This window comes from Panthera onca, chromosome X, assembly GCF_046562875.1.
Source record: "Panthera onca isolate mPanOnc1 chromosome X, mPanOnc1 haplotype 2, whole genome shotgun sequence".
Lineage (NCBI taxonomy): Eukaryota > Metazoa > Chordata > Mammalia > Carnivora > Felidae > Panthera > Panthera onca.
Window position 1 is genome coordinate 651,087 of NC_138357.1, and position 27,143 is coordinate 678,229.

Below are 27,143 nucleotides of genomic sequence, written 5' to 3' on the forward strand. Positions count from 1 at the left end.
TTCAGGTCACACATTCCAACCTGTCCTCTGTGGGCTGTTGTTCCAATACTAGTTCAGTTTTCAAAGCTTTGGCTGAACCACTTGGATGGTTCCTGTGCTCGTGCACAACACGGTAGCCAGTCCAGAAACTGGGCAGTCGTCTATCCTTTTGTTCAGCTCTTTGGTATGCTAATTAGAAACACATAAGAACCCAGGAGTTTGGTTGAGCTCACGGGGGTCACTTTCCCAAGTTCCTCCCTCTTTCCAGTTCCCAGGGGCTTCCCCTTTGCTGTGCTTCAGCTAGAAATCCCAACCAAGCTGGGACAGAACGGCTTGAGATTGAGATTAGGAAGGGGTGGCAGTGATTGGTAATGACAAGGTCTCAGGTGTGACTGTGGGAATAAGTGGCTAAGGAATGCTCTCGGAGACAGACAAGATCACTGGAGGGGAGATGAGGCAGGAGAGAAAGACTATTCCCCTAAGAGACAGATCATCCTTGACCTTTATTGATGGAGGCAGCAAAAATCAGTGGTTGGACATTTGGGTTTTTTTGAGTTTGGCATCAAGGGGGTCATATTTTAATCTGAATTCCATTTTCAAGCTTACTAGTGTTCTCATTGCATTAAATCCTAAATAACCTGTAATTCTAGCTTTGATTTCTTTTTACCTCAACATTATTTCATAGTATTTAATTTTGAAATGTTGTGGATTTATTTTAAAGTATTATTAATTACTAATTTATATGAGTTATGATCACCAAATGTGACCCAGATGATTTGCCTGCAAGTGACTACTGGTGTACTAAGACTTCCACTAATGTTTTGATCCATTTTTTTCTTTAATTCCTAACATTTCATATATTCTGACACAATGTTATTTACCAGATACATGTTCACAAAGGTTTCATCTTTATCATAAATGGTACCCTTTACCACTGCAACAGGATCCTGTTTTAAATATATGAAAGTAGAAAGAAAAATTAATTTAAGGAAACAGGAAGTTGAATTCCTACTACAAACCCCCTGGTGACCGGATTCTTTGGAACTGAAAACACAGAAACATCAAACACCAGAATGAAAGACGTTAACAAGGCAGAGTTTTTACTCTAGTAGAAAGCCCAAAATTTGATTCTCTAAAACATCCCTTGACATGTCACTTAAAGTGTTCAAAAACATTTTTCTAAAAGTATGTTACTCTGAAATACTTTACTTATATTAATTACAATTTCATAGAAATATTTCCTGGGGCAGAAATAAGAGGGCAGAGTAATATGGATATGGTTAGTGACTACCATAACCAGTGTTCAGTATTTCAGTGTATTCCTCCACTTTTGAGTGCTTTAAATATTGGTATTTATTTGCCATTATTCAGTAATCATCTTTATTTTGTACCATGGCATACGCAGTCACACATAAAAAATTGGAGCTGTATAAAGCCACTGACCTTTTAAAAACTCTTCCAAGCTGTATTTTCTTTAATGTTTATTTTTGAGAGTCTGTGAGCAGGGGGAGGGGCAGAGAGAGAGGGAGACGGAGGATCTAAAGTGGACGCTGTGCTGACAACAGCGAGCCCAGAGAGCCCAACGTGGGGCTCCAATTCAGTCATGAACTGTGAGCTCATGACCTGAGCCGAAGTCAGACGCTCAACTGACTGAACCACCCAAGCGCCCCACAAGGTGTATTCTTATTATATACTTTTCAAATGCCTCTTTCCTTGGTTATTACTATGGTTGAGTGGTTTTCCCTACAGTTACTATATCTGGATTTCTCCTAGAACCCAGTTTGGACTCCATCTACTTTCAGGAGTTCCTGGTACAGCCAACTTTTACCTATGGGATAAGTAGAGGGTAAAGAAGGGGAGTATGATACCCGCTCCCTAGCAGGTAAGAAAGCAAGGGGTTCCATGCTTAGTTCCCAGCTTGTCTGCCTCTACCTGTCACTGACAGGCCTCCCGCCTTTTGACTTCCAGGATCATTCTTACTGTCTTGGAACTTGACCACTCCCTCCCTATGATAAAATGTATTATCCCCCCTACATTCTTTCCCCATCGTCAGTCCACTTTTTAAACAAACACTGATACCAGTATTTCAGTGTGACACCAAATAGATACCGAAAAGCTCGAATTGTTACTTTGCTCTGGTATTGCAACCAATATCTATAGTGGAGTTGAAACTTAATGATCTAGGGTGAATTAAAACTTTTAACTCTGGACTGAGAAGAAATTGTGGCCCAATCCGGTCCAGACATGGGCTGAAGTAGCCAATGGTGTAGTTGTTGTCACCTGGGGTGTACTGATGAAAAGAAGAGACTTACCTGCTAACCTTTTGCTTTTTAATTTTTGTGTTTTTTACCTTCTAGAATCCACAGGTTTGATCTGGGGAACATAAGCCCATTCAGACTAAGATGGATTAACTGAAGCAGCTAAAAGATCTAGAAGAAATTTCCTGTTTGGTCATGGCCTACCTCCAAATAAAGTATCCCCAAAAGGCAAATAGCTGTCATACAATCAACTAAACATAAAATTATTTGAAAACCATGACCAAGATGTATGGTCCTTTATAAACAAATTGCTCAGATATACTGTGCACACCAGGTCCATCCTTTATGTTTAATCTGACTGTAACTAAATCTGATACCAGACAAGAGAGAAGGACCAGACAAAAGTAAATTCTTCAAATGAACTGAAGCACAACCCACACCTGTTTTCATGTGTACACAGAACCCTGGGCCACCTTCCACTAACTCAACAAGAACAGCAGCTCTGCGCACATTTACCAAGTTCAAACACTTCAAGTCTCAAACTTCCCTCTCACATTGGTCGTGTAAGCAGTACTCTCTCTGAATACAGAACAGTATTAATATATAGAAAACATGGTTAATTAGCAGGCACATCAAATCTATGATGCTGGTTGTAGTTACAAAATTTCAAACTAAAAAGTGTAAAAATCAAAAATGTTATCGAGTAGTTTTGGCCACAAGCCTAAGAAGTTACTCTGCAAAGCCTTCCTCAATAGTTTTGCTAAATTTATGGCATCACTTGGTTTTGGGTTAAGGAGAAAAAAAACCTCTCCAATCCATCATATAATTGCAAAACTTTGGAGGCTACTTGAAGTCTTCCTTTCACCTAATCCAGACAGAGATGCTTCCATCTGGCCCTTTAAAGTATCCGAACCTTTACTACCTTTTTGGCAGAGGCGGTTATTAGCCAGGGGCCTTATAAAAGGAAGTAAACCACTATCAAAAACTGGGCCATAATTAGGCAAGATCCAATGGGCTGTGAGCAAGAGGTATTCAAACCCCCTTTCTCCTTCGAGGTAGGGAACTGACCCTGGATTAGCTTTCTAGCTCAGCTCCCCTGGAAAGCTGACAAAAGTGCACCAGCAGCTGTGTGACCAGGTGAGCCTGCTTCTGGTAAAATGCCCTGGCTGGCACCTTGTGTCCAGACTGAGGGCTGAGTGAACGTCAGTGTCGGTGAGGAGTTACAGCTCGGGCTCCCTGAGTACAGTGTACCTCCTGTTACTGGGCCCTGCCCCTGGCCAGGACCTGCGGATGCCATGCACAGGGGACTGATCTAAGATGTAGTGGTCCCCTTGCGGCTTCTAAGCCACGGTGGCTCCTGCAACCTATGTATGTAGTCTGTGGGGCCTACTGCAAGAATTCCCACAGAACCGTGCCCAAAGCCGCCCCCTGGCGTGGTGTCTTACTGTCCCATGTCCTTCAGACTACATTGGTGTGAGACATAGCCTATCCAGGGCTTTGGAGTTTAAATGTATATTCGAACCCAACACCAGCTATGACAGGTATCACACATGCACTCAGCCAGTGTCTTCAGACACAACACAATCCCACATCAGGAAGACACAACACAATCCCACATTAGCACTGAATAGGCACAGGCAAGGCTAGCAAAAGGGTACAGAATTAGAACCACCAAGACAAATCTTTAAGAAATGGTTCAAGACTTACAGGTATCACTGAGTTTAGGGCAGAGAACAGGAGAGAAACGAAAGCATTACTCATGAAGGTATTGAATTTCAGTTAACATTTCTACCCAACTTAGCTACTAGTTATTGTGAAATAAAGGAGTGAGGCATCATGGTACAGAGGGAAGGAAATTCACCTAGGAACTGGATCTGGGTCTCATTCTGGCTATGTGGCTCTGGATAAGGTCCATCAATATCTATATGGCAGAGAAGGGCAGGGGCATGGAGGCAGGTTCCATCATCCCCTGCTGTCTCTACTGACAAAACTACTCTCAGTTAACCCTGAAAATAAAAACACTAGAATCTTGCTCCTTCCGTTTTTGGCAAGTCTCGGGAAAAATCCTAAATACAAGAAAAAGCCTTATGTAAAAATGTTAACTACTGAATTATTTGTTACCCATAACGGAGAAAAAATTTTAAAAACACCCAGATGTGTAAATGTGTACTACAGTTTACTAGAGTTCACCCATTAGTATACTACTGTGGAACTAGTAAAGTGATGTTAATATAACACCACTACAAATAAGCAAATTACATGCTAAGCAAAAAAGGTAGAATAAAAATTATAAAGACAAAATTATTTAAGTCACATTTTAAAAAACTTATGCATAAAAAAGAAATGGAAGACACAGCATTGTTAAGGGGACTACAAATGGAATTTCTTTTTCCCATTTTCTAAATTTTCTCAAAAGAGCATGTGAATGGGAAGATTGTTCAATATCAGTTTCATTTCCAAAACACTTATTATTCAGGCCAAGTTTTGAAGGGACTCTTTTGCCCATATCCTTTCTGGGTATACTGTACTAATATTAAGCTTGAAAATATCATGTCAAATCAGGATGGTTATATTATTCCGAAACTGTAAACCCGTATAAGAGAAATGATCTGGCAGAGATGCTTATATATATTTGTTGAATTAAGTTTTGTTTTAACTCATATCTCTAAAGAGCTGCATTTCTTCATATTCAGTTCAATTTTCATGGACTTCGACCGACCAAATCATTCCTGTCCTAATACTAACAAGGACATTTTGTGACAATATACTTACCATAACAAGGTTTGGGGAAAAGTAGCACTTAAAATATCTCAAGATGTTTACAAAGTTCAAAAATTAAATATGGAAATTTAAAATTATGAAAAAACTGACTCAAGGAACTTTGGTATCTTTCAGATTTAACTCCTCAATTGTTTGCTGATCTGTACTCCTTCCAAAGGGATTCTGTGTTATTTCTACAAACATAAGTTCTTGGGACATGCTGGTTTTACGGTGAAGTAAACGTGCTTTACAAATATGTGAAAAGATACATGTTAACTTTAGAAAGAATAATGTGAAAAAAAGGTGCCAGGCCACAGTTTTAACTTCAATGTTTTAATATCATGAAATACAACTACAAAACATTGTACGAGTATATTTTGTTCTCTACATGGAGATGGAATAATACATTTGTGTTTTTACCAGAATCTCTACATCCAGCGTTAGCCACTGTACCAACGGCTTTCCACAGGGATTTTCTAGTCTTCCCATGAGGTCTTATCATGAATAAAAAAAGCTCACAAATCTTTTCAACCACTGCAGATTTATATTTAGCTTAACATTTTTGTTCAGCTGCTTTGGAGAACTGTTAAGAAATACAAAATTGCCTTAGCCAAGAGTTTTGAGAGGCTAAAGAATTTTGTTGTTTCACGTTGGCCAAGATCTCCCTTATGTTGACATTGCAAAGACACTGTGTACTTCTATGGGGTAAGAAAAAGCGTCTCAATAGCCCTCTTACTACTTAGGAAGGTCAATTACCAGTTCCTTAAAAGTACAGAATATTATAATAGATAGCTATTGGCCAAGCAGCACTTCATGAAAATCCATTATATAAGACAAATAACAGCAACAGAGAGCCATAAAGCCCCACATGTACTAAAGAAAACAAGTTTGGAAATATTTAAACTAAGTGCTTTTCCTACCTCTAAACTGGTTTAACTACATCAAGTAAGAGTAATATCAGCCAATAAAGAAAAAGTAAACTGTGCTAGTGTCCAGAATTAGGTTCAAGAGTATACCTCACAGTTTTCAGCCATTCCAGCTAAGACTTTGTTTATGACCGACAACAACAAAAAAAAGATGAAAGTAGCATTTACTTTGTTGGAAATAAAAAAATTAAAATACTGCTAATTTCACAAAATATTTGAAACTAACTTTGTTTTTATAATAAAATGTTTATCTTGTTTTTTAAAGTTTTAACTACCGCTCTTACTGTTCAAAAAAATCAGTCAAAGTAATGTCAACCTTTAGGGATAAACTTTGGGGTACTTAAGATAACATGTTTTGAAAACTGAACCACATTTTTAATTGCCAGCATTATGCTTTGGTCTTGGTAGAATCATCTTTGTTTCTTCTTTTTACATCCCAATTATAAACCCTGGCCATATCTGCAAGAATTGTCAAAGAAAATGCAAATGCAATTCTAAAGATAACATACGCAATGACTAAGTAAGTATTCACTCACATGTTGAATCAGAAATCGTGCACACAAAATACCGGTAACAGCTAGGATTGTGAGCTATCTTGCTAGAATACCATTTGCTAAGAAAATACTGGAACTAAATTCCACCAATACAAAGTCAAGGCCTCAAGTCAACAACTGTTTAGCATATGTAGCCAACTGAAGCCTTATACTTGACAAAACATGTCCTTGACACTGTCAACAGTTTTAAAGACAGCTCCTTGTCCATGAAAGTTCAAACACTGTTGACACCATATCCTTACAGGCAATATTTAAATTAGTACAATTCAATTATCAATAATTTCATCTCTTACCCCCCCTTTGGTTTCATAGGACATTCACTCAATTTATTTTCCTTTCCACAAGCACCACCCTGTGTAGGCCCTCGCATATCAGTGATTTCTTTCATGGACTGTACCTTTGGTGTTGTATCCTAAAGTTACCAGTGTAACTCAGGCCATCTCGATTTTCTCCAATGTTATCCTCTACGAGTTTGATAGCTATTTCCCTGGACTTCTGTGGATCAAATCTCCACATCACGAGTCCCATCCCAGCCCCTGCTCTAGGCCTCCACCAGGCCTGCCTTCCGTCTCCCAAGTACTCAGCGGCCGCTGTGTGCCGCATGCCACGTGCCGTGGAGAAAAGAACAGGTGCAGCTCCCACGCTTGCAGTGCTCCCGACCTGGCACAGAAAACCAAGTACTGAGTGCAAAGCGCTAAGTAAGCACAGAGAAACAATAAAACACCCTGAGGATCTGAACAGGTATAGAAATGATCTGATACTTGAGATGTACTAGGAAGGAAACGAAGGAGTAACCCACAGAAACATAAATAGGGGGAAATCGTTCCAGGTGGGAGGAACAAAGTGGAAATGTAAAGGGTGTGGCACATTGGCAGGGGGCAGTGAGGAGAACCGATTGGGGCTACTTGGAACCCAGGTGCACGGGGTGGGGTGGGGGAGGTTGGGGCAGGAAGAGGTCAGGGGCACGAGGTAAGACGGTATGGGACACTTCACTCAGGGCCTCTGTGCATACCTTACCTGCAACAGGGAGCCACTGAAGTTCTCTATCGCAACCAGAGGAGCAAAAATAGGATGCGTGACTCAGTAAATTCACACTGGAGATAGTGTGAAGGAGAGATGGGAGAAAAAGAGACTATAAAACTACTTAGTCTAGGTTCTGGAAGGCCAAAAGGAGAAAATGGACAGAGAGGTTTACAAGGGAAATTTGACAAGAATCTGGTGATTGGTTGGCTCTTGGTGATGAAAGAGGAGTGGAGAGCAACTCCCGAGCTTCTGTCCTGGGGAGTGTGTGGGACCAGTGTCCGCAATAGGAACCAGGAGAGAGAAGTCAGAAAGGAGAGGCACAGAGCTGGGTTTCAATATAGCTGCCCCCTCCCTAAGCAGAACACACACCTGCCTCCACCTCTCTTCTCTGCTCGTCTGAACCCTCTACTGCCTTTCAAAACAAACCAAGTTCTAACTTCCCCAAGTCTTCTTTGCACTAATTCCAGCTCGTATCTCTTTCCCTAACTTTATATTGCCTTGGCATGGCATACACGGAATGAACTTATATTTTGCTATGAAATTATGATGTAGCTTTTTACATGTTTAGTTCTAACACAGCAAGACTCTGCCGCTCTTTTTTTGCACTGATTCCCTCACCATCCTGTGCCCCATACAACTTAGCACAGTTGCAGCAACATGGGAGACCCTTAATAAATGCTTGCGGATTAAACTATTCAACTGGCTATGAAGGCATCTTGAAAAAAATATTTGAAAGAAAAACGCTTATGCATTTTGCAGTTTCCAAACCTTCACAACTCAGGTCAGATTAACCTATCTACAAACTTATTTCAGTATTAGTTCCAAATATGTTATTTATCACTCTCATAAAATCTGCAACTTCAAATTAGCCCAGGAATAAGGATATTCTTCTCATCAAAGTAATGCAAATAAGAGTGTTGAAAATCATCTTTCTCTTTTCCTCCCTTTGCTTTTAGTTAAAGAAAGGATACTGACTTCTGTGGTAGTAAATTGATCTCGAAGAAAGTCAAGGTCTTCCTCAAGGGAATCAAGATTCTTTGTAGCAGTCGATAAATTCTTTTCCAACAATGCCTGGGCTTCATCAATATCATATTCAAGCATCACATTAGCCTGGAGAGAGGAAGTCACAACAATTACTGAACATTCACACAGTGTCTCACAGGGTCGGCAGGGGTTAGGCCAAATCTAGCTGCCCTTTCTTAGAAGTTTCCTTGGACTCCAGATATTCTCCACTCACTTATGCGTTCACACCACAGTGGCAGAGCTGGGTACTCGTGACAGAGACCGTGTGGTCTGCAGAACCAAAATATTGACTCTCTGACCATGGGGCACCTGGGCGGCCCAGGCGGTTGGGCATCCAACTTTGGTTCAGGTCATGATCTCACAGTTTGTAAGTTCGAGGCCCACATCAGGCTCTGTACTGACAGCTTGGAACCTGGAGCCTGCTTCAGATTCTGTGTCTCCCTCTCTCCCTGCCCCTTCTCTGCTCACACTCTGTTTCTATTTCAAAAATAAATAAACGTTAAAAGCATTTTTTTTAATATTTACTCTCTGACCTTTTACACAAAGTTTATTGATCCCTGGGTTAGAGAATATATTTACATACACTACATCATCTGTTCCTCATAAACAACACTGGTCAGTCAAGTTACCACCTTCTTTACAGCTAAGAAAATGTGGGCTCAAAGAGGTCAGGTTGCCTACACTAATATAGATAGTAAGTAAACAGGAGAATTAAGAGAAAAACCAATGATCAGACATCAAATTCCATCTTTCTACAACCTCCATGATGACAGTAAATTGTATTACATTTGAATCAATTTATTTTCTTACAGTTTATTTAGTTTGAGAGGGGGAGACAGAGGGAGAGAGGGGATTCCAAGCAGGCACCACACTATCAGTGCAAAGCCTGACTCAGGGCTCCATCTCATAAACTGTGAGATCACGACCTGAGCTGAAACCAAGAGTTGGACACTTAACCGACTGAGCCACTCAGGTGCCCCACATTTGAATCAATGTAAATAGCTGTTTCTGGAGCGACTGAGTGGCTCAGTCAGTTAAGTGTCTGACTTTGGCCCAGGTCATGATCTCACATTTTGTGAGTTCGAACCCCACGTCGGGGTCTCTGATGACAGCTCAGAGCCTGGAATCTGTTTCAGATTCTGTGTCTCCCTCCCTCTCTCTGCCTTCTCCCCTTCTTGTGCTCTCTCTCTCTAAAATAAATAAACATTAAATTTTAATTTAATTTAAAAAAAGAAAGTTGTTTCTGAGCTTAAGCTTAAGTAATTTAAAAGTTTTCAAATACATATATATTATGTAATTTGATCCAGTAATGGCAAGCTTTTACTGTCCCCTTCCTTTTCTTCAAATATTTTTTAATGATTTTATTTATATTTGAGAGGGGGGCGGGCAGAGAGGAAGACACAGAACCCGAAGCAGGCTCCAGGTTCTAAGCTGTCAGCACAGAGCCTGACGCTGGGCTTGAACTCACGAACAGCAAGATCATGATCTGAGCTGAAGTCGGACGCTTAACCGACTGAACCACCCAGCAGCCCCTATTGTCCCCTTCCTACCTCCAACAGATGTTAGGAGCAAAGACAAAGTGTGTTGAATTCTGAAGCTCTGGTGTTACTGCCTACACTTAGAGATGCGGGCATTCTGGAGGTGGGGAACCAAACCTCCTCCAGCACTGAACTCTTCCCATCATCTGACTTACACTGGGCATTTCCTGAACCACTTCTCTCATCTGACAAATGGAATTTAAAAATTACTCAAAAGATGATTGTAAGGATTAAATCAGACAGACAATATGAAAGTGTCTGGCACAAAGTAGGTGCTACATAAATAAATACTTACTGACTGAATAACCCAATCCGTGACAGTTAGAAAACTGTATACAAATTCGAATAGGACAAAAAAACATTCAATGGAAGCACATGTCTCTTAAATCCCAGACCCCAATCTCATTCCCAAGTCAACTGACACTGTCTCTTATTACTGTTTAGTTTTCAGAAAATCTCTACACTTTGGAGCTGTACACGTAGCTTGTTACTTTGTATGAGAACCTGCCTGGGGTAATGAGACCTGTGGACAGTTACCTGGCCCATCAGGAATGGCCTGGATGTCTGGTCAGACCACTGAGAGGAGTAAGGCAGGAAAAATCACAGACAAGGCCTATGAAATCGTCTAAAATTGAAATCTATGGTTTAAAAAATGGACTCCATTTTCAAGGTTTTTTTTAATAATCTTTTCCCCTTAACTTTAGAGAGAACTAATAAACTCTTATGGGGAAGATACATTTATCGGAGGTTCAACAGTCCTTTCCATTTTACTTCTCTTGCTCTTCCTTCTGTTACATTTAAACGATACGGCACGAGAGGAAGGGGATGAGGGTTTCAGGTAGTTCTGTCTTGACCAGGAGAGACCCGAGCATATTGTGAAGCTCACCACACTCCTCACCTCAGTCCGTCTCCAGTACAGACCCCTTGAACTCCACCTCTGTTCCTTCTAGGGTCAAAGAGAGATGGGCACTTTACCCAGCTCAAACAGTACTGCTATGCCGGGAAAACCATGCTGGTTTACAAATGTAAGCCAAGAAAGCTGTGGCCATTTCGGTTACTTACCCCCAACCACAGACACACTTTATCAGTAGGAGGAACCGAAGCCTTGCAATACAGGTTATCCGCCAGTAAGAATCTAGTCTCCAGTGAACTGGTGGACTCCTTGGAAAAAAATGACAGTACTGTAAATAGGTCAGTTTAATTAAAAAGGTTATAAAGGAGAGATCACAGATCTGAACCTGAGTCACTGAAAACCGTCCCATCACGCCAACTAAGTGTAGTGGCAACAGAAATGAACGCTGGAGCCAGACACCTGGGTGTGGGGGGGATGGATTCTGGATCAGCTACTTACCACCTGTGTAAATTGAGCATTTCACCTGACCTCTCTGTGTCTCAGGTTCCTGGTCTGTAAAATTAGGAAAATTGTCCCTACATCTCCGAAGGCTGTAGCAAGCAGACTTTACACAAACACACACACAACAGTCCCTGGCACAAAGTAAGTGCTATGCAAGAGTCAGCAATTATTACTTCATCAGTGCTTCATGCCCAACCAACAAGTTTTCTGAAGTTTCTTACAAATTCCACCACGAGTTTATAGATACAGTGGAATACTACTTGGCAATGGGAAAGAATGAAGTCCTGCCATCTGCAAAAATGTGGATGGAACTGGAAGATATTATGCTGAGTGAAACAAGTCAGTCAGAGAAAGACAGGTATCATATGTTTTCACTCATATGTGTAATTTGAGAAACTTAACAGAAGACCATGGGGGAAGGGAAGAGGAAAAATAGTTTCAAGCAGAGGGGGAGGCAAACCATAAGAGACTCTTGAATACAGAGAAAAAAACTGAGGGTTGATGGGGGTAGGGGTGAGGAAGAGGGGTAAATGGGTGATGGGCACTGAGGAGGGCACTTGTTGGGATGAGCACTGGGTGTCGTATGTAAGTGATGAATCATGGGAATCTACTCCCGAAGCCAAAAGCACACTATCTATACTGTAGGTCAGCTAACTTGACAATAAATGATATTAAAAAAAACTTCATCACATAAAATAATGTATTAGAAATACAGTTATCCTGTCAAGTAATAAATCATATACATATACACATATAATATATTATACACATATATATATTAATACACATATATTAAATATAATATGCTTATAAAATTTAATCTTTACAGCCTCTAATGAGTATGGGATTAAGACTTAGCACATTTTCAAATCCAGTTCTGCCAATAACCAGCTATGTGACACTGGTCAAGTGTAACCTTTCTGTAATGGTCCCCTCAACTGTGAAATGAGAACCCAAAACATAATTTCTAAGATTCTTTGCAGATCCGTAAATCTTGGACTCACTCCTTATTCTTAGGGAGAACAACAACAACAAAAACCCTTAGATGCTGTTACCTCAAAATAAGGTATTTTCTTTTTGTATCGAAAATAATTTTGGGGTGCCTGGGTGGCTCAGCTGGTTAAGTGTCTGACTTTGGCTAAGGTCGCAATCTCACAGTTTGTGGGTTCAAGCCCTGCGTTGGGTTCTGTGCTGGCAGCTCAGAGCCTGGAGCCTGCTTCAGATTCTGTATCTCCCTATCTCTCTGGCCTCCCTCCCATTCGTGCTCTCTCTGTCTCTCTCAAAAATAAATAAACATTAAAAAAAATTTAAAAAAGAAAATAATTTCAAATTGCATTTAAGTTTTATAAATACTCCATATAAGTAAAATAATCCAAGATGTGTAGACCCTAAAATTAAAGCTGACTTGGAAAAAAAAGCCACAAAGCCACATTTATCACAGAAGCACACTGCACATGTACATAAGAATCAAGGCGGCAGACTGGATCTACCAGCACATTCAAATACCAGTAACCAAGGAGTCAAGGAAGATGAATTTCTGCTGAAGTATTCTGGTTCATTCACATTTATAAACAAAAATGCACTTACTTTTTTCTTCTGCATGTATTTTAGAATTTCTAATGTCTGCTTAATTTCAGGAATCTGACCTTTCAGCCTGTGAATAAGAAAAAGGTTGACTTAGTGTTCTGCAGGCAAGAAAAACCCTAGGACACAGTCTTAACTAGCTTTGCATTTTCTATCGATATCTTTTTGAGGACTGCTAAAATCATCCATTTGTCAAAACCCACAGAATATACAACACAACAGTGAACCCTAAGGTAAACTAGGGAGTTTAGTTAATAAAAATATACTATGTATTGGTTCATCATTCATTTATTTTTTAAGTTAGGCTCTATGCCAAAAGTGGGGCTCGAACTCACGACCCCTAGAGCAAGAACCACATGCTCTACAGATTGAGCCAGCCAGGAGCCCCTTGACTCATCAATTGTAGTCAATGTCCCACTCTGGTGGAGGCTGTTGAGCTGTTGAGAATGGGGGATGCTCTGCATGTTTGGGGAGGCACAGAGTGTATGGGAAACCTCTGTACCTTCTGTTCAACTGTGCTATGGAGATGTGCTCCATAAGTGCTCTAAAAATGAACATCTGTTAAAAATTAATCTTAAAAAACAAAACTACTAGCAACTGTCCCAAGTGACATCAACGTCACTGACAAGAAAATAAGAGATAAAAATATGCTGAAAACACTCAAAGTTACTTAGAAGAAAGAATGAAACATTTTTTATTTTGTTGGCACTGAAGTAGCTCTTTTCTGTGATGATTAGAGGCTGCCCAAGGTCATAAAATGTTTTGCATGGAAAAACGTGCGAGCTAGTTCTGGGGTCCCTGTCAAATCACAATGGAATCTGCAACAAAACAAACTAAGGATACAGAAACAAAGCTGTGGTTCTTTCAGAATGCATTTAACTAAACATGACTGGAGATTGGTATGTAAACAAAATTTAAATGTGATGATGAAAATGTACTTATTATAGAAGTGTTGAATCACTATATTGTACACCTGAAGCCAATATAACACTGTATGTTAACTACACTGGAATTTAAATGAAAATTTGATAAACAAAGAAAATATACTTATTATATAAAGGAAGTCACAGCATGCATGAAGAAGAGCAGCAGGGAAAACTGTATTCTACCCTGTGCTACTGACCTGGCAAGAAGTGTGGTAGAAGAGCTCGCTACTTAAAAAAAACAGTATCGATACCATAATGTCTTTTTTTAAACGTTTATTCATTTTTGACAGAGACAGAGTGTGAGCGGGGGAGGGGCAGAGAGAGAGGGAGACACAGAATCCGAAGCAGGCTCCAGGCTCTGAGCTGTCAGCACAGAGCCTGACACGGGGCTCGAACTCACAGACTGCGAGATCATGACCTGAGCTGAAGTTGGACACTTAACCAAATGAGCCACCCAGACACCTAATACCATACTGTCTTGATGACTACAGCTTTGTAATACAGCTTAAAGTCTAGGATTGTGATGCCCCCAGCTTTGCTTTTCTTTGCCCACATTACTTTGGCTATTTGGGGTCTTTTCTGGTTCCATACAAATTTTAGGATTGTTAGCTCTGTGAAGAATGCTGGTGTCATTTTGATAGGGATTGCACTGAATGTGTAGATTGCTTTTTGGAAATAAAGTCCAGTGAATAATCTAGAAACACATACTTAGCATTTATGTTTTTTACTTAGTTTGAAGCATAATGCTTTGTGAACTCTTTACAAATTCAATATGGATGTTGTAGATCTTCCAATTTTGCTTACTTTTGTATTCTGTGTTGATATAGGTAAATGCTAAGGAGCTATATTTGTAAAATATCTGATACACATACAACATAAGAAGAATGTTCAGATAAAGATTTTTTGGTCATGCCAATGATTTCTAGCATATATTTTTGTATGTAAAAATATTACGTTATACATAAATTATGGAGCATATATAAATCAACAGCTGCAGCCCCAGGCAACTTAGGAACCTCATCACCCCTCCCCAGTCTGCTCCATCCCAAGAGATAGCAGCTCTCCTGAACCATATGCTTACAGCCCCTTTTTCTCTTTTTCAAGAGTTTCATCACATTTACGTACATCCCCAAATAATATATTCTTTGCAGGTTTCTTGGCTTAATACAATCTCGTGTTATATGTGGTTTTCTTGGGTTTGCTTCTTTAACTCAGTTAGGTTCCTAAGACTTGTTCATTCATTTTCAGCTGTGTAACATTAAATTCTGAATATAGCACATCTTCTTTATCTACTCTCTTGCCAGTGGACAGTTGGGTCAGTTCTACGTCATTATTATTATATGAACAACAGAAATCTCTAAGTTCTAGGAATGGGTAGGGGAGTGAGAAGGGAGATGGAGGCTTAGAAGGGAAGCAAACCAAATCTTCAAAAGGGGAGTACAGCTAAAGGAGAACTTTCTAGGTGTTTTCTCCTCCATCTAAATTGCTCTGGGTGAATCACCTTACCTACTCTGTCATTGCTACGGGGTGGAAAAAGAGTAGAACTGACCAGAAGCAGAGAGGTCAGGCTGAGGAGCTGAGAAGACAAATACTGGTCCCCAGTCACCCCCTTCCCCTCACTCCTACTCCCAGGAGTGATGACACCAAAGACAGCCAAGGGCGGAGGAACTAAAAGAATCCTCAGAGACCAAGTCACCTGGCTGGGGAGAAGGGACATTTGTCCAATGGTGGTGCCCTAGACTATAACACTAACAGCATTCTTCCTACCCCTACTCACCAGGAGGGGCTTAAATTACTCCCACCTCCACATTACTCCATGACTGGCCAAAGTAACTGGTATCCCTGAGGGAATGTGAGCTGATGGGGAAAAGAAATGATAATCTGATAAACACAACTACAATAAGAAAAGACAATTAAATTCAACAATGTCCATCAGATGAAACAAAATGAAACACTAAAAGATTAGATTATCAATAAGTATTTAAAAATACCTCAGAGAGCAAAAAAAAGGATTATCGGTAATATGAAGAAGAAACAAGTAGCTATAAGAAGAACCAACCAGAATGACTAGGTATAAAAACGTAATGGCTCAAATAAGGAACTCATGGACATCCATCTAATCGCCAAAAGTCCAATTACCAAAGTCAGAAGAGAGGAAATAATAGAGAAATGGAAAGCAGAATTAGAATCATCAACATCTATATTGACAGGAATCCCAAAAGGAGAAAAAAATTAACAGAAAAAAAATGCAAAAAATGATAATCACAAAATTTCCGGTTAAAGAACAATAAAAGGCACACAATTCAGGTGTTAGAGAGATTACCACAAGAGAATTATGAAATACTAAAGAACTTTTATACAGCTGAAGGTGAAGTTAAAGACAGATGACAGGCTGCAAGGAACCATTTACAGCATATGTAAAGACAGAGGTTAGTATGCAAACTACTACATAGAGCCATCTGCTGCAAAACAACTCAATCGTGCACAAAAAAATCGTTTTTGTTGCATAGCTGATATCAGAGGTGAGGGAAGTTCCAGAAAAAAATTAAAGGGTAAAAAACTGGAAAAGGCTTTGGGTTGAGCAGTGAGACCTACAGAAAAGTAAGCATCATGAGTCAGGTGCCACTGTGGGCTGCAGACCTAAGCCTGCCCTCCACCCCCCACCCAGCAGCTCAGTGGGGGAGCTCGCATATTAAGTGCCAGAACAGGAACAGGCTTGTATAGAATAAGCACTCCTGGCAAAAGCAAAATCCTCTATGGATAAAGGCAAACCACACAGCTATATCCATACTAAAAGGAAGCAGACATACAGCTCGGTAAGAAAGACAAAAGATAGCCACACACAAATTCCAGTGAATTAAAACAAAAGAGATGATGATATCAAAAGTACCCAAAAAGAAAAATTAGTTTATCTAAAAAGAAAGGCTAGGTTTAAAACAATAACCTTATGTTGTTTCCATGGAACACCCTTAAATAGAAATAATAAACAGGTAGACAATAAAGAGACAGAAGAGATGCATCAAGAAAATGTTACCCGAAAAAAGCTGGAACAGCTGTAAGCATTCAACAAGACAGACCTGAAACAATAAGCATTATTTTATATAGGGTTAAGTTCACCAAAACATAGTAATTCTCAAACTGCATGTGCCTGATAATGTAGACTAAAAAGGTTTTAAAAAGGGATACAAATTGTCCCAGGTTCAGAGGGGAGACCGGCCCTCCCACCTGTAACCGTCCCAACAGCCAGAGAAAACACACACCCTGTTAGCTGGAAGGCAGCGGAGAGCCGCTGAGGGTGGCAGGGACCACAGGCGTGACCCCTGCGAGGGAAGCAACTTGGAAGTGAGCTGATCTCCTGCAGCTACTTCACCACATAATAGGTAGGGGATGCTTCTCTTTATAGAAGTATACCAGCTTATGTATAAATTTAAAAATAACTGAACTAGAACATCATTTTGCAACTCACAACGAATGGATCCAGCATGGAGCATCATAAAAAGAGACAACTAGATACTATCTACCTCTTAATGGAAAAACGTTACACAAACCTATGAAGCAGTACTGTCAAAAAACCGCAAAAACCCTGAATACAATTAAGACCGTAGATCCAACTACCAATTTATAATATTGAGAGGACAAAGAGAGAGGACAGAGAAACATGCAAGAAAGTTTCACAACTGCTTCAAAATTTAGCAACATACTTCTGAATAACCCATGGATTATAAAGATCTAAATGTGAAAAGATAAAACAATAAAACTTAAAGAATAAAACATGAAGAGGATATCTTCACGAACCTGGGATAGGAAAGTATTGCTTAAATAGGATACAAAAAAGCACTGACTAGTAAGGAAAAAGATTGTTAAACTGCACAACATTAAAATTAAATAGTGCTGAGTCAAATACTATGTCCACAGTATATCCACTAAAAAAAGAAATTGAAAGCCTACCACACACCATACATAAAAATAAATTTCTAGATTAAGACGTTAAATGTGAAAAGCAAAATTTTAAAACTTTTATAAGAAAACATAGAAGTTTGTCTTTTTAAACACAAATAAGGATAGGATTTCTTAAACAAGACACAAAAAAATATTAAGGGAAATTTTAATCGAAAACATTTAAATTAAGAACTACTCATCAGAAGAAACCGTAAGAAAAAAGACAAATCACAAAAGGAAGAAAAATTTCTCACCCATACAGTTGACCTTTGACAATGCAGGGTTGACAAAATTCCCCCATGCGGTCAAAAATCCGTGTATAGGGGTGCCTGGGTGGCTCAGTTGGTTAAGCATCTGACTATTGATTTTGGCTCAGGTCATGATCTCATGGTTCGTGGGATTGAGCCCCGAGTCAGTCTTCTGTGCTGATAGCACAGAGCCTGCTTGGGATTCAGTCTCTCCTTCTCTCTGCCCCTCCCCTGCTTATGCTCCTTCTCTGTCTCTCTCAAAATAAATAAATAAACTTAAAAAAAACAAGAACACACATATTTTAAAAAATCCACATATAACTTTTGACTCCCTCAAAAACTTAACTACTAATAGCCTGTTGACTGGAAGCCTCACTGATAACATAAAAAGTCAATAAACATGTATTTTATATAATATGTGATATGTATTATAGACTGTATTCTTACAGTAATACCTGACATTTTCTTATTTTTTTCCAGTATTTCAAGGCTATGTGGTTCATCTGTGAGTTTTTTCAAAAGGTCACACATCCTCAAAAAATTTTTATATATGTATGTATGTGTATATATATATATATATACATACATACATATATATATATATACACACATATATCATACACATAAACACACACACACACCCTCTTACTCCATTTTCTATTTCCTTTGCATTTATTGCCTTCTAACCTAGTGTATACTCTAGTTCTGTTTTCTGGTTGGAATGCCAGCTCCATGAGGACACAAATTCTTATCTGTTTTGTTCACTGATATATACTAAGTATTTAGGATGATGCCACATATTAGGTGCACAATAAATATTAATTCTATTGAACTGTGTGTTTACTACCTACATTCCACTAGACTGCAACATCTCCAAGGGCAGGGACTGTCTGTTTTGTTAACTGATATACCCCAAATGTACCTAATTAGGAAGACTGCAGGTGCACACTGCAATTTTTATCCCTCACATTCAGGCCTAGAGCATATATAAACCTGGAGTGAGTACCCTACTATACCACACAGTACTAGAGTTAGCAATATAACTTTGATACACAAATTTCCTCCTCTCTCCCAGGGCTTGATCCTGAGGCCCATTTTCTTCTCTATCTATAACCTCCCTGTGGGTGACCTGAAATCCAATGGCTTTATTCTTCTTTTTAAAATGAAAATAAACTTTATTACAAAATTGGTATGTGAGAGGCGCCTGGGTGGCTCAGTCCATTAAGCGTCCGACTCTTGGTTTCAGCTCAGGTCATGATCCCAGAGTTGTGGGATTGAGCCCTGCATTGGGCTCCATGCTGACAGCGCAGTCTACTTGGGATTCTCTCTCACTCCCTTGCTCTCTACCCTTCCCTCACTCACGCTACCTCTCTCTCTCTCTCTCTCTCTCAAAAATAAACTTTAAAAAAGCAGTATATGAATACTGTAGAAATTTAACAATACAGATGACCAAATTTCTAAAAATGCCATATTCCCACCACCCAAAGATTATCACTGTTAATACACCATTAGTGTACTTCCAAATATTTGTGTACATATACATTTTTTTTCCAAAATGAGAGCATACCATAGTGTTTTCTATCCTGCCTTTTTCTGCTAACATTCTCTATCTGTTCATGTCAATAACTTCTCATCTCACTTAATACCCAGCCCATATTCAAATTACCCTGTCACCAAAATCAAATGAGAAAATATGTCTAAAGAAACTTTTGCACTTTAACATAAATGGCACGTTATGCCCAGGTGACCCTCCTCCCTTTAGTCTGCCTCCAAAACTCATACCCAGCCTTCAGAATTCTACAGAGCCATATGCTCTTCTTGGAAGCTTCCCCTGAACCTCCTTGCCCCCCTCCCGATCACACCTTTCCCTTGCTAACTCATTCCTTTGCACCGAAGTATCTTGACTGTTATACTTTATGTACTTATCTTATTTACATATCTATCATGCCACTAGACTGTGTCCCTGTTGAGAGCAGATACTGGACCTGATTTCACCCAAACAGGATCTGGCACCTAGTCGGAATTCCATAAATATTTAACTGACAGAAGAATGCTGCATTTGTGCACAGCAGATATCCGCAAATATTTACTACAGTGAACTGACTTTATAAGCTGCTATAAAAATACAGGGAAATAAACAAGTAAAAGCAAGGATCCATTTGTCCTATGTCTATTAGTTATGAAATTTCAGGAAAATCATAACCTCTATGCATCTCTCATCTCATCAGAAAAATAAGGATGAACTACAGATTTAAGATGTTATGACCCTAGGTGCTTTGGAATAAGGTCTTCAATATTCATTCTATTATGTTTTCAAAACCATCTTTAGACTAATAACACCAAGTAGTGGCAAGGATGTGGAACAATTGGAACTCCCATACATTGCTGGTGGGAGTGAAATGTGGTATAGCCACCTTGGAGAACTTTTGGCAGTTTCCTCATAAAATTGAACATTATACTTACAGGTCAGCAATTCTAACCTTAGGTAATTACTCAGAAGAAGACAACATACACATGCACAAAGACTTCAAACGCAATGGGGAAACAACCTAAATGTCCATTGGCAGGCAAATAGATAAAAATAGATAAAAACTGGATGGAACTGGAGGGTATCATGCTAAGCTAAATTAGTCAGAGAAAGACAAATATCATATGACTTCACTCATATGAGGACTTTAAGATACAAAACACATTAACATAAGGGACTCTTAAATATGGAGAACAAACTGAGGGTTGCTGGAGGGGTTGTGGGTTGGGGGTGGGCTAAATGGGCAAGGGGCATTAAGGAAGACCCTTGGGATGAGCACTGGGTGTTATACATAGGGGATGAATTACTGGAATGTACTTCTGAAATCATTATTGCACTATATGCTAACTAACTTGGATGTAAACTTAAAAGATAGATAGATAGATAGATAGATAGATAGATAGATAGATACAACTCAGGCAACAACAGATGTTGGTGAGGATGCAGAGAAAGAGCATCTCTTTTGCAATTCTGGTGGGAATGCAAACTGGTGCAGCCCCTCTGGAAACAGTATGGAGGTTCCTCAAACAATTAAAAATAGAACTACCCTATGACCCAGCAATTGTACTACTAGGTATTTATCCAAGGGATCCAAGTATGCTGTTTTGAAGGGACACATGCACCCCCATGTTTATAGCAGCGCTATCAACAATAGCCAAAGTATGGAAAGAGCCCAAACGTCCATTGATGGATGAATGGATAAAGAAGATGTGGTATATAGATACAATGGAGTATTACTCAGCCATCAAAAAGAATGGAATCTTGCCATTTGCAACTATGTGGATGGAACTGGAGGGTATGATGCTAAGTGAAATTAGTCAGAGAAAGACAAATATCATATGACTTCACTCATATGAGGACTTTAAGATACAAAACAGATGAACATAAGGGAAGAGAAGCAAATTTAATATAAAAACAGGGAGGAGGGCAAAACATAAGAGACTCTTAAATATGGAGAATAAACAGAGGGTTGCCTGAGGGGCTGCGGGGGGATGGGCTAAATGGGTAAGGGGCATTAAGGAATCTACTCCTGAAATCACTGTTGCACTATATACTAACTTGGATATAAATTAAAAAATAAATAGCACATCACATAGAAAAAAAAATAGATAAAAATTGTGGTACATACATACAATGGAACAAGATTCAGCAGTAAAAAGAAATTAACTCACTGACACACACAAAACCATGGATGACTCTTAAAAGCATTATACGAAGTGTAAAAATCCTGACATAAAATAGTAGTTACTACATGCTTTCGTTTATATGAAGTTCACAAACAGACAAAACAAATTTATGGTGAAAACAATCAGAACAGTGGTCGGCTCTGGGAGTGGGCAGGACTGGCCAGAAAGGGGAAGGAGGAAACTTCCTACAGTGATAGGAATGTTCTACATATTGATCTGGGCAATGGTTACAGAAGTGGATCCATCTGTGAAAATTCATCAAACTAAAATTCAAGATCTGACCTTTTTTTTGAGACAGAGAGAGAGAGCGCGCGCGCGCACATGTGAGCAGTAGAGGGAGAAAGAGAAAATCTTGAGCAGGCTCCACATCCAGTGCGGAGCCCGAGTGGGGCTCGATCTCACAACCTAAGATCATGACCTGAGCTGAAATCAAGAGTCAGATGCTTAACTGACTGAGCCATCTAGGCACCCCTGGATATTTCATTATATGTAAATTATGCCTTAATCCTTAAAACGTTTAAGCCATACAAGATTAACCAAAAAGAAAAAAAAACTTCATGTAAATTTTTACACTTACCTCCTTTTCTTTTGAGCAAGATTGAGCTCCATAAACTTATACTTCTGGTACTGTTCATCCAGCTTCTTCAGTACTATATCTGCAGTCTCATTCCCAGGCTGTTTCATGAAGGAATCCACATCTTCCTTTATTATCAAAAATAACACATGACAAATTTTAGAATTTATACCTCTAAGCTGATTTTTGAGTGCTTCAACTTTATCTTTAAGACATAAAAGAAAAAAAAGAAGCTTGTATTTCCTTTCTCCAAAGGCTTGTTTTTAACTAAAAAAGTAGTTATAAAAAGCATTTCAGACATCGCACATACATTAGGTATCCAATTTATTCTTCCTCCACCTTCCTCTTTTTATTTATATATAGGGAAAGAAAGATGACCTTACCTGCTTTATGCACCCCCAGGTGGCCCTGGTAATGAAATGAAAATGGTAATGAAAATTACCAACAAACACATTGCCTAGTCACATGCCCCAGCCACAAAACAACTCAGATTGTATGCCAAAATTATCGACTGAGTTTTTTTTTAATGTAGGCTCCATGTCCAACATGGGGCTTGAACTCATGACCCTGAGACCAAGACTCACATGCTCTACCAACTGAGCCAGCCAGGTGCCCCTCGACTAAAATTTTTAATTCAACAAGTTCTGCCACTGAAATCATGTTAAATATGGTCATTTGGTTCCCAAGGCAAGCCACAAATACCTCCTTAAGTATCAACTGGTCAAAATAAAGTAAACCTGAAAGGCAAACGGAACAATCTTTTGTAACAGGAATAATTACGCAAAAAAAAGTAGTCAAACTGAATAGCATTTTTTAAAACGTATACTACATCCTGGTCCTTAAAGAAAAGCTAGTTAATTAAAGAAGGATCAAGAACTGGATGAAAATATATGGAAGCTTTAAGCCAATCCTACTGGAGCTTTCCAGCACTTAAAAGAACGTTTTTCCTTTACTGTACGTTAAATTCAACTACCTTATGGTTTCTGCAATCTCTAGATCATTACTCTTATCCATGCTTACTAGCTATAAGGGAATATTTCAGCTAAAGCAAGACAAGAAGCAAATGAAAGAAACACAGCAAGGGAGTGAACCATGAGGCCATCAAAATTATCGGTCTAACACAGCAAGAGAAACTGAAAAGGTGAGGCTGGGGGCAATGGCTGAACTCTGCATGTAAAATGGAGACACATCTTCCTAGAAGGGTCACTGCAGGAAAGAGATCTAAATTAAAGTTTCTAGCACATGGTAAACGTTACTAGGAGCTTAGAGTCTAGCAAGGAGAATTAACTGTAGCAGCACAGCATTGTGGCTACAACACAGGGCCTGCCTGGTTTGAATCCTGGCTTCACCACATACTAGATGTGTTCACTTCAGGGAAACTACTGAACCTCTCTCTTTGCCTCAACTTTCTCATCTGTAAAATGAGAATACCTTTTCCTCACAGGGGATTAAATGAGTTAGCATATGTCAAATGCTTAGAAGAATACATGACAGGTCATAAGTGCTCAACAAACATTAGCTATGCGTATAATACAATCAGCTGAGGGAACTGATGAAAGTGCCAAGCATTCTGTCTTGGGGTAGTGGTAGAGCTCAAGCAAAACTACAGAGAGGTCCTATCTGAACTAGATGTTGAGAGATTAAGAGGTCAGCCACTAGGCAAAGGGGAAAGAGACAATTCCAGCAAAGAAAACAAACTACTGCACCAGTGGGAATGGAGAAAAGGATGAGGTCTTTTAAGCAATACAGTATACTACCTCCTATCATCAAAGAAACTAATACATATTCAGCATCTACTTGGAATACTGAAAGTACATATTGCTTCCCACAGCAACTAAGCATTGTTATCCCTATCACACTTAAAGCCCCTGGGGCTCAAAGCGGTAAAATAATATGCTCAACATGAGGCAGTAATTGGGAAGTCGAGGCAGGATTCAAACCCTGGTCTGTTTAGAAGCCAATGTTCTTTCTACAGTACATGTTATTCAAATAATAAAAATTAGACTGCTTATATATTATATTAGATTGCATATATGTTATGTCATACTGGTAGAAAGTTAAAGGTCTAGAAAAAATAACCCATAGCAGTTTTAGGGGGAAATGGCATTTTAAGATAAGACTTTATAAAGCGTCAGATAAAGTGTATTCTCTGGAATTAGATTTTTGAAGTCACCTCTCGCTGAGGACCAAGAATGCAGTGTTCAAGGCACTGTGGAAATTGAATTCAACGTCTAGTTATGAGCTTATTATACTATGTGTCAGGCGCTGTGCTAGCACTAGGAGAAATGACACTGAGCCAAGATGACCACCTCACTTTCCTCCCACTGGCAGAGCAGAATGTATAAATAGTGGCTCTGGTGCTCCACAGACTGCCCAAGTTCAAATCCTCAGTCACCTGCTTACGCACTATGACTTGGGGCAAGTTACTTAAGTACCCCAGTTTCATCATCTACAAAATGGAAATGATAATCATACTCGCCCCCCAGAGTTCTGTAAAAGCATCAGGAAAGTGCCTGGCAGTCAACAGATTTTGTCTCTTGTTACCATTAGTTGGGAAATGAATGGAAAGAAATAAATGGTACAAAATAATAACAAAAGAAAACAACTACAAAACTGAATCACCAAATGCAACTATGCAATAGAGTGTATATAAAAGTGGTCTAAATAAAGAATAAATTGGGTCCATCGAACGATGTACGATATCATTAACAAAGGTGGAGATGCGGCAATATAGGTACAACCCAAAAGGTCGAGAACACTTCATTAAGACTCTACAGCAGCTCAGTCAGAAGTGAGTGAGGAAAGACGGAGGATCCTGGGCTGAAGGCCAGTCGGGTTCTCTCTCACTCAGTTTTCAAAAACCATTTCTAGAGCAGCCTGATGGAAGAACAGTGTTGAAAGCATCTAGCTGCTTCTCTCTGGTTGGACTTCCGTTGAACTCCCTGTTCTGTGAAGCCTCCAAATTACATTCCCTGCCTCCTCTCTCAACTCCACACCGTTAATTCTCTTCCAGCGTTAGAATGACGTACCTAAAACCAAATATGACCACATCGTGCCTTTCCGTAGACACTTTCTAACGACAGCCCGATGCCTACTGCACACAGCCTCGATTCCTTAGGACACACGAGGCCTTCGCACTCGGCCTCCACGCTACTTTCCCATCGGTGTCTCCTTCCACTCCGGCCAGGCGGCAGGCCACTGCGCCCCTTCGACGCACCGGTAAATTTCCTACTGTCACACCTGGGCACCAGCTGTTCTGCCTACTCATTGTACCCTAAGTCACCAAAACCGCCGGTCGCTCCAGCCTGCAGGCTGAGTCTCTCTCCGGCTTCTCGCCGCCTCCCCCTTTCCCTTTCCCAGCAGCAGAGGGTGAACACCGGCGCCCGGGGGGGGCGGCCCCTCAGACCGCCCCGCCCCGCCCCACAGGCCTCACGCCCGGCGCCCCCTTCCCTTCCCCGACCGCGTTTCCCCGGGCGGGTCCCGGCACAGTTCAGCGCGTCTAGGCGCCTAGGGGAGAGCGGACGAAGGGCTCCCCCAGGTCCATCACCTCCACTCCTCCCCCCGTAGTCAAAGCCGGGCTGGAGGCGAGAAAGGAAGGGGTTGCCCGCGGGGCCTACGCCAAGATCCTGAGAACCAGCGTGCCTCTTACCACAAACACGGCCTCAGGAATCCCCAGGTGGAGCCGCCGGCCGTTCCCTGCGGCCACTTCTCCTAATCCACAACCGTCCTTAGCGGCCGCCATCTTGGGAAAGCGAGCGCGCGACTAGCCGCCTCTCGAGCCGCCAACCGCCGGTGGCCCCTGATTGGCTCGCTCACAGCTGCAGGCCCGCCCCACTCTTGTGAATCTGCGCGTTCATAGGCGCGCAGGAAGTAGCCCCTCCTTCTCTCGGAGGAGGAGGTGCCCAACCTATGGGTACCGATTGGCTGCGAGCAGGTGAGTGACAAGTGACGAAGTGTCGCGAGGGAGATGCCGGCTTTGCGGGAAGAACCAATGCGGACTCCGGGAAAGAGGGGTACGGGGGATTTTGTGGGTGGGAGGACTCGAGGGCCCTTGGAATCAGAGGTCCAACTGGAACGCCAGTACCGCGCCAAAACGGGCAGCACCCTCCAGAATGGTCTTTGAAGCGACTCGATCCCCCTCTCAGCTTCAAGGTGAACCAGGGACTGGACGCCATCGGGGAGCCTTGGTCTCGGTGCCTTTCTGGTCCCACCATCCCAGCGAGCTTCCTGGCCCTCAGAGAGGACTGGTTTTGTGCCTGTTTCGGTATGGAGCCGTTGGCCCGCTTTTAATAAATACCCAGCCCATTGCACCAACCTTTCCCAAAAGCCACCTTTGATCACAATCTTGCCACCCCAACTCAAACGTTTTCAAAACTTCATGTTCTACATACAAAATCCTAAACTCTTCCGAGGCTTCCAGTCCTAAGGCCTTCCCCAATGTCGTCCGCCACCACAACCCTTTGAAAGCAAGTGCGCTATACAGACCTAAGTAATTATTCTTTGGTCTCCTTTCTAACAACTAACCACCCTGCTCCTTCCTGCCTTTGCTTACATTGGAGTGCTTTCCAGTGAAGCGGTGCTTCATCCATTCACACAAACCCTACCATGAGCCAGCTCCTTGACGAATAAAGGATGTTAGTTTCTCTTACCCAGTGGGGATACATATGTAATGATAATACTGATTAACATTTATCAAAGGCTAATTATGTGCCAGTCACTGAGTATGTGATTTAATCACAGCAA

The 27,143-nt window shown here is 40.6% G+C and overlaps 1 protein-coding gene across 1 annotated transcript; it reads right to left on the reverse strand.

The window, feature by feature from the left end:
* Positions 1-5,314: 5,314 nt before the first annotated feature.
* On the reverse strand, positions 5,315-26,181 carry VBP1 (VHL binding protein 1). Its single transcript, XM_081793622.1, has 6 exons — positions 26,050-26,181; positions 22,404-22,528; positions 13,003-13,069; positions 11,124-11,222; positions 8,472-8,610; positions 5,315-6,382 (listed from the first exon to the last, which is right to left on the reverse strand). The coding sequence occupies exons 1-6, from the start codon at positions 26,140-26,142 to the stop codon at positions 6,312-6,314; spliced, it is 594 nt and encodes a 197-aa protein (XP_081649748.1). The 5' UTR covers positions 26,143-26,181; the 3' UTR covers positions 5,315-6,311.
* Between the last annotated feature and the right edge of the window lie 962 nt (positions 26,182-27,143).

Coding starts and splice junctions, on each gene's coding strand:
- VBP1 (XM_081793622.1), bottom strand. CDS start 26,142: ATGGCGGCCGCTAAGGACGGTTGTGGATTAGGAGAAGTGGCCGCAGGG. Junction 13,070..22,403: donor CTTGCTCAAAAGAAAAGGAG/GTAAGTGTAAAA, acceptor TCTTATTCACAG/GCTGAAAGGTCAGATTCCTG. Junction 6,383..8,471: donor ATTTACTACCACAGAAGTCA/GTATCCTTTCTT, acceptor CAATTCTTGCAG/ATATGGCCAGGGTTTATAAT.